Raw genomic sequence first — 7771 nt, forward strand, 5'->3', positions numbered from 1 at the left:
CTGGACGTCACTGCCAATTTGACCGCTCTAGTGGTTGAGATTTATTCCAACGAGGGGATTGCGATGCAGGCAGAATTCAAGCTCAGCATAAACGCGTATTTGTCAGACTTGGTCTACTCTCCGGTCCATTCGCTAGCAGACATCATTGCGTTCAACAACAAGCATCCTGTGGAGGTAAGTGCAAAAAAAAATGAACTGAATCAATATTTCACGTAGTTTTAAATAGCCGATTATAGCTCCGTTATACTCCCTCCGTCCCAGAAGTGTAGTGTCAAAAAACGACTTGCATTATGAGACGGAGGGGTAGCTTTTTGAGCAGGGTATTCGTGTACAATAGTCCGCTAATAGCTGGCTATTTGGGGGACTGGCGCTATTTGGCATAGCCCGCTATTTAAAACACTGATATTTCATCATTCCTCGGTTCTCACTTCCTGTTAGTGGTTCAAACAATATAGATTCAGTACTGTCAAAATTTTCTCAATTTTTTATAGATTCTTGTTGCAGTGATCATGCGGCAATAAAACTTTAAAAAAAGTAGATTCAACATGGCGATTAATGGAAGTAACTCTTTACCTGTGCTATTAGAAAAATTCTTTACATGTTGGCGCCTTCGTTCGTGCCCACTCATGGATTTTAGCTTATTCAGCTGCCCACTTGCTAAGTTATTGTGGCGAACCATTCACGCGTCCTTTAACGTATCTCTGCCCGTCATTTCATTCCCACTGATGGCGTGCCACATGGCGGTATTCATTCAGGAACCTAATTGTATTGCAAATCATTCCCTGTTAACACGGATGCAGAAGAAGCTGGAACTTCTTTTGTTCCCTAATGTTACTCACTGATCTGATTCTGTCAAGGAATTGTAATTCATCGGATTCTCATTGAGGAGAATCCAGGAATGCAGAAACTAGTGGCACTGGGTGGTAAGTTATTTGTATACAGCGATGTAAGCTGTTTGGATACTGTCATATCTTGTGAATCACAGAGTCCATCACTTCTTTATAGCAACAAAGACAATAAAAATCAATCTGAAGTGCTGGAAACAGAGTATGAACTCTGTGAAGACAGGGCAGCAACTTAACTGTGAACTAGTAACTGTTTTCCTACAGATTATGCATACAAAAAAGGTTGGTACGGATTGAAAACTTACAGAGGGGCAAAAGTATAAACAAAGTATAAAATTACTGAATTATTGCAGTCCTGATACATGGAACAATTCGAGCTGTAAAGAAGTACTAGTATAGATCTGCCACGTATCATTGCAATTCAATGGCTAATCTGAAGTAAAGAATCTTCACAGAAATCATACCGGATCATCTGACACAGTTTGCAAAGCTGAAAAAGTGCAACCAGCCCTTCATCTAACCGCTGTTGTGTGCAAACTCCTGGGGACATTGTCCCTGGTACTGAATATTTCTATTTGAGCGGAGAAGACACTTTCAGATGTGACATACACTGGCTACAACTAGGACTGCAAACCGAACAAGTTGAATGCTTGGGTGTAGTTGTCGTCAAACAGAAACGCTACTCACGAGGAGAAAGTATGTACCAAGATCCAAAGCCCTGTGGTGAAATCAAAGCTAACTTAAATTATACAAGAATCGATCAGGTTATGCAAGTGTTAACCAGTTAACACTCCTTAAAGATATATAAAGGGTATACCAAGAAGACAGAAGCAATGGATATTGTTGTGAAAACCTCTTTTGGTTGTAATCTACTGCTCCTCCTGGATGCCGTCGATTGATAGCTGGAATGGACCAGATTGCTGGTTAGATTTTCCTTGGTTTATAATCTCTCGGCTGTTTTAAAGCTGTTGCTTTCAGCATGGACACGATCTCCGAAGATGCAGGTTTATTAGCAATTTAATTTTCAGCAGACTTCTACATTCCAACCAAACTACATACAAAGTATATAATCTAAACATATCATAAGATACCATTTGTCAAAGTTTCAGAGTTGTTTTTGCATTTCACAAGATGTTAGTCATCAAAAAATTTGTCCAGAATGACAACTATTTGAGAAACAGTGGGAGTAAACATTAAGATATTTTTAACTTAGTAGTTGATGCAACACAGAGTTGATTTCTTACAGACCTTTTTATTGATGAGGTCTAGCCAAAACGTCCTAGATTTACATTTAAAGGGTCAGATGCAGACTACAAAGTTACTCTATTGAGCAGTACCCTAGTTACACTAGACTGAAGAAAATGTTGTTCAAATGGAACTCAAGTTAAGTGGCATACAAAGTACGCATTAAGCAAATACCTTCTTCAAATATAAACTAGTATTTGGAATATACTGTTAGTTACCAATACCTGATGGTATCATACATGGGCTACAGGTGGGGTTACCTCGTTGCGAATGTACCATTCCATACTTTCCAACCCTTGAAGCATATCAATAATTTTCTTCACCGTAGGCCTTTTTGTTGGCTCAGGATTCACGCAAATTAGACCTATCTGAATGCATTTTTCTATTTGTTGGCAGTCTGCTTCTAGTGATATATATCCTGGTTCTTCTTGCAGCTTAATTCTCCATTTTTGAACTTCCTGTGAGATCGAACACAAATTGTGGATATATTACTATACAGTGGTAACGCCGTATAGTCTTGTGCAAATGGACCTTCGTCTCGAAAGTTCAAACTCATGTCTTACTCGCTCGATGAAGTCCTTGGAAGACTTTCTGATATCATCTGGGTAAGGGTATTTCCTGTGCCCCGTTATTACCTCCATGATTATTACACCCAAACTGAATATGTCTGCCATAGGTGTGATTATACCTCGTAGCTGGTATTCTAGCGCCATGTAACCACTGCAGTTGGTGAATACAAACTGTCAAAAGAAAAGTAGAGAACACACACACCATCAATTACTAAAAAGCGATAAATAATGAGGTGCCTCACTTACAATGTTCCAGTATAAGTTGCAGTGTGAATAGTCTGATTTTGATGAAACAATCTTGACAGACCGAAGTCTGTAATTTTTGGTACAAAATTTTCATCAAGCAATATGTTAGGAGGTTTTAGGTCCAAGTGAATAATGGGAACGGTAGCTTCCTCGTGAAGATACTTTAGACCAAAGGCAATGCCCTCAATTACTTTGTAACGTGTGTGCCAATCAAGTCCAGAAGACACATATGCATCTGTAAATAAAAGAAAACCATTCAATCAATGTTAGTCTTATAAAATATAATTTTGTTGCTCCTTGAATAAGGACTTCCACGTTACTACCATATATCTCCTTTTTATTCATAAGAACGTAAAGCCCAGAAATTATATGATAAAAAAACAGCAACTTGGACGAATCATGAAAGCAAATTCATCTGATGTGAGCGGGGCATGCAATCAGCAACTATGAGCCATCAGATCCACGAAGGGAAAACAGACAGAAATCTTTCATGTCTAAATAGATAACCTTCACTACTAGATTTCTCTTCACATGTGTGCCTTCACATCACTTCAACTATTGATAGCCCACCCGCAAAAAGAAAAAAAACTATTGATAGCCGTCTGATCGAAATTGCTTGATATCCTCAAGCCATGCATGCACACGTAAGTTATAATTTTGCATTAATATATCCATGCAAACCATGTCGCCTCATCAAGTCATGGATGTTTCTTTGGGGGAATCAAGTCATACATGATAGTCATGTGTTGCATGCGAGTCAGATCGTACGTTTAAGTGCATGTGCTGTATGCTGTGTATGCCTGTTTAACAACAACCCAAACCAGCCCAAACCGCCACCATCCAACCTACCACACGCAACGAGCCATCGAGACGATTGTACTAGGATTTGTACATCGATATAAGCTGCCTTTAATATGTTCATTTACTAGATCTCTCTTTTTCACCACAAATGAGGAAACTGCGGTCGGATGTCATGTCACAGGGCACATTGCCCCCAAAGCACCAAATCCTAACTCAACATGAAACATAGAGAAACCAGAACTATTCCATATCTGAATGTCATACCTGAAATGTAATTGTCAAGACTTCCATTAGGCATATATTCCAAGCAAAGCAAATGTTGTGTGTCTTGAGCAAAAACGAATTTATCTTTGTAAGGCACATATATAAGTTCTGTTTCATAGCAGTAGCCCAATAGTCGCACTATATTTGGGTGCTTCAGTGTCATAAGAAGATCACCCTCATTCTCAAATTGGTTCTGTGACTTCGGCGTGGACATCACAAGCTTCTTCACTGCAACCATATTCCCATTTTGCAGCACTCCCTGCATAAAGTATGTTATTTATATGGATATATATGGATTTGTGGGTCAATTATGGATACATATTTGAGGAAAAAAATATTATTTAACCTTATACCTTATATACGACACCAAAACCACCACTACCAAGTTTGCGGTCATCACAGAAATTGTCTGTGATGTCTTTCAAATGTTGTAACGGGAGGTGGTATGGATTGGATCCCATCTGCATAAAAAGCTTCTTTAATTAGTGAGGGGCTGTCATTGTGTTTATACCATATCCATAAAAAACAAATAGTAAATGTATTCTATAAATATTAGACAAAACTTGAAATTATATATAATGTTTCTTCAAAATCAAACGTTAATCCCTGCAAAACAGTTTTGTTTTTTATCCTTTGCAATTTTGCACTATAATAATATAATTAGTTTCCATACTATTACTTCATTACTTTCATCAGCCAGTGAAAGATTATTGATTCGTATTCTGGGATTTGGATTCTTGATTATGTGGAATGGCCGAGCACCATCAAATCAGAAGAGAATCGTCTGCTCGGACAATCCTGTGAGAAGACATTAACGAAACGACAACATAGAAAGGCAAATAAGCAAAACATGCGTGTTCTGTTGGAAGCAAGATGTGTTTGTTGAGTGGCATGTATACAGCAAACCAGAAGTTTTTTGATGGCAAATAAGCAGTTTTCTCTTACTGTTACAAATCCATGGCCGCATACTGCCTGACAAGTGACAACGAATCTGCTCATAGAAAGAAAACGAAACTATCATTCACTATATCAAGACATGAGCTAGCTGTTATGATCAGCATACACAGCCATGGCACAGTACTGAAAATCACATGGCTCAGCCAGTGAGCCGTACCTTAGACGACCAATAGCAGGAAAGGCCATTCATCTACTTGAACTAATGTATTACCATTTCATTAAGTAAATTAGCACAAAGTAAGCTAATAATCACTACAGGTTACAAAGGCCTCCAAAGATATTTATGGTTACCATACGATGATCGATGTAAGTACCTGCGGTATTAAGACTTTTGACTCCTCAAGAGGTACTGACATTATTCTCTTAATCTCAGCTTCTAGTTCCTCCAGTTCATGGACAATATCCTCTATACAGGGCCTTTTTTCCCGGTCTCTGTCCACACATCGTAATGCCATCTCAACACATGTACGCACCCGTAATATGTCTATGTCGTGTGATCGATACTCGGAACTTGGTTGCAACCTTCCCTTCCAGTTTTCAACTACCTGAATATACAAAATCGGGATAAGTAAACTTCCCTAGGAAGATAGTGCACCTAGATTGTGTGCAAAAATATGGATGTATAATGTGGAGAAGTCCTATGTATGTTCATGCTATAGAGAACAGATAATTTTTCTTACAAGCTCGATAAACTGCGTGCGAGACAATTCACGATGACCACGGTAGTAGCCCTTATTTCCTGCCACCACTCTTATAATTACTGCACCCAAACTGAACACGTCAAATTTGTTTGATACAATACCACATTCTATGTATTCTGGTGGCATATAGCTCCTGCATGATATCACAAGAATTAACATACTAACATGTTAGTGCAAGCACAAACAAAACCCGGTTTTAAAACATTACTACCTCCGTTCCTAAATATAAGTCTTTTTAGAGATCCAATATGGACTACATACAGAGCAAAATGAGTGAATCTACACAATAAAATATGTCTATATACATCCGTATGTAGTCTATATTAAAATCTCTAAAAAGACTTATATTTAGGAACGGAGGGATGACAAGAATAAACAACCGGCTTAAACCATGCATGATCTGTCAACTTACATTGTCCCTCTAATAATCTCTGTTTTGTAATATTCTTCTGTTGAAGCAACACGTGTCGAGAAATGTAAATCTGTAATTTTCGGCGTGATGTTGTTATCCAGCAATATATTAGAAGGCTTTAAGTCCAGATGGAAAATTGGTTTTTCCTGTGCATTGTGAAGGTGATTTAATCCCTCGCATGTCCCTTGAATGATTTTATAACATGTGGCCCAATCAAGTAGGCAAGATTCATCTGGCAGTAAAAGCGAAAAAGATAGAGAAAATGTGCGCACTCCTCAGAACCATTCATCTTTGTCATGCAAACTAGTAGTAATACATATACCAAACTGTTGGTCATAATATAATTACCTCCAATATGCTTATCAAGGCTTCCCCCCTGCATATACTCGAAGCAGAGAAGTCGCTCCACTATTCTCGCTAAGATAAGTTCCCCTCCATATTCCACGCATCTCTCGTGTGTGTCATGGCAGTAGCCAATTAACCGTATGATATTTTTGTGATTGACCTTGTTAAAGTTACAGAGTTCATTGCGAAAATCCTCATCATCGAGTCCTTGCAAAACATGAAGCTTCTTCACAGCAATCTCTTCGCCATTAAGCACCGCCTGTTAAGATCAGTTGTTAGCACGACTGAGCTAGCCAAGCCAGCGGTGGTAACTGGTATATTGTTTATTTAGTCCTTGCAAACTAGAGATAGAAAAGAAAATAGAACAATCAGTGTCATACTATACCTTGTAAACATCTCCATACCCGCCGCTGCCTACTTTTTGATCCCCTGAGAAGTTGTTTGTAATGGCTTCAAGCTGATGGAGTCTAAAGCACGTGCTGTCCATCTCCGCCACCCAAGCCTATCCGAGACGATGATCTTAAGGTTGCGTATAAAGGAAAAAAAAACATAAGACCGGAGAATATGCGCGACATTCACAAACTGGTAGGCGTGCTATCGAATCTCCAGGTCCGGATACAGATCCAGATCCAGATCCAGCGTGGAGTCTCCAATAGTACTACGCGTCAATGGTCCCGTCGGCCGGGGGCAGCCATTAACTTGTTCGATTCGTTGGAGAGAGCAAAGAGATTCGGAATGGAACTACTCCATCGTGGATGGATGAGTACTGACCTGAGTTCCCAGACAGAGATGGGAGGAGATGGATGGAGTAGTTGCTTGCTCTTGGCCGATTTGGATCGCATCCAGCTGTAGCAACCTAGCTAGATTTTGGATCCGGCGACCAGGCAGGTAAAGTAGAGATGGAGTAAAGTATGGTCTCACTACAGTCCGGTCGTCCGGTCATACTATAAAAAAAGGAAAGGAGAACGTTCCCGTACGATATACAGCGCAGAGCGCACCGCTCGCTCTCCCGGCAAAATTGACAAATTTGACACGAAATTAAATCACACAATGAACTGCCCGTGAAACTATTTCACGCGGCTGACTTTTTTGTGTGACGCCCGACACGAAGGCGCCACACTACACTGTGCAACGCCTCATAGATAGGCGCTACACGCATGGCCAGCGTCGCACCCGTATGATCCGAAAATTACTAAGTCAATGTGAGCGTCTGAGAGCTAGGCGCCACACTATACAGTGTAGCGCCTAGCTTCTAGGCGTTGCACTAGTGGTTGCTTCATTTTGTAATGCAACTACTAGTGCAGCGCCTGAGAGCTAGGCGCCACACTATACAGTGCAGCGCCTAGCTCTTAGGCTCTGCACAATGACTTAGCAATTTTTAGGCAG

At 40.0% G+C, this 7771-nt stretch overlaps 1 protein-coding gene across 8 annotated transcripts; it reads right to left on the reverse strand.

Annotated features, from left to right (window-relative positions):
• Positions 1–1165: 1165 nt before the first annotated feature.
• LOC123043164 (cysteine-rich receptor-like protein kinase 28) lies at positions 1166–7374 on the reverse strand. Of its 8 annotated transcripts, none has more exons than XR_006419065.1 (13): positions 7157–7374; positions 6771–6904; positions 6389–6644; positions 6041–6272; positions 5608–5761; positions 5242–5472; positions 4324–4431; positions 3971–4229; positions 2906–3140; positions 2654–2810; positions 2315–2548; positions 1699–1747; positions 1166–1563 (listed from the first exon to the last, which is right to left on the reverse strand). XR_006419065.1 is itself a non-coding variant. In XM_044465528.1 (13 exons), exons 2-12 carry the CDS (start codon positions 6870–6872, stop codon positions 1715–1717), a joined length of 1965 nt encoding a protein of 654 aa, XP_044321463.1. In that variant the 5' UTR covers positions 6873–6904; positions 7157–7374; the 3' UTR covers positions 1166–1563; positions 1699–1714. The 8 variants fall into 8 exon arrangements, 1 of the variants encoding a protein (XP_044321463.1); XR_006419063.1 differs by having other exon boundaries at positions 1663–1747; XR_006419064.1 differs by having other exon boundaries at positions 1166–1580; positions 1663–1747.
• Between the last annotated feature and the right edge of the window lie 397 nt (positions 7375–7771).

The sequence above is a fragment of the Triticum aestivum genome, chromosome 2B (genome assembly GCF_018294505.1).
Source record: "Triticum aestivum cultivar Chinese Spring chromosome 2B, IWGSC CS RefSeq v2.1, whole genome shotgun sequence".
In the NCBI taxonomy this organism is placed as follows: Eukaryota; Viridiplantae; Streptophyta; class Magnoliopsida; order Poales; family Poaceae; genus Triticum; species Triticum aestivum.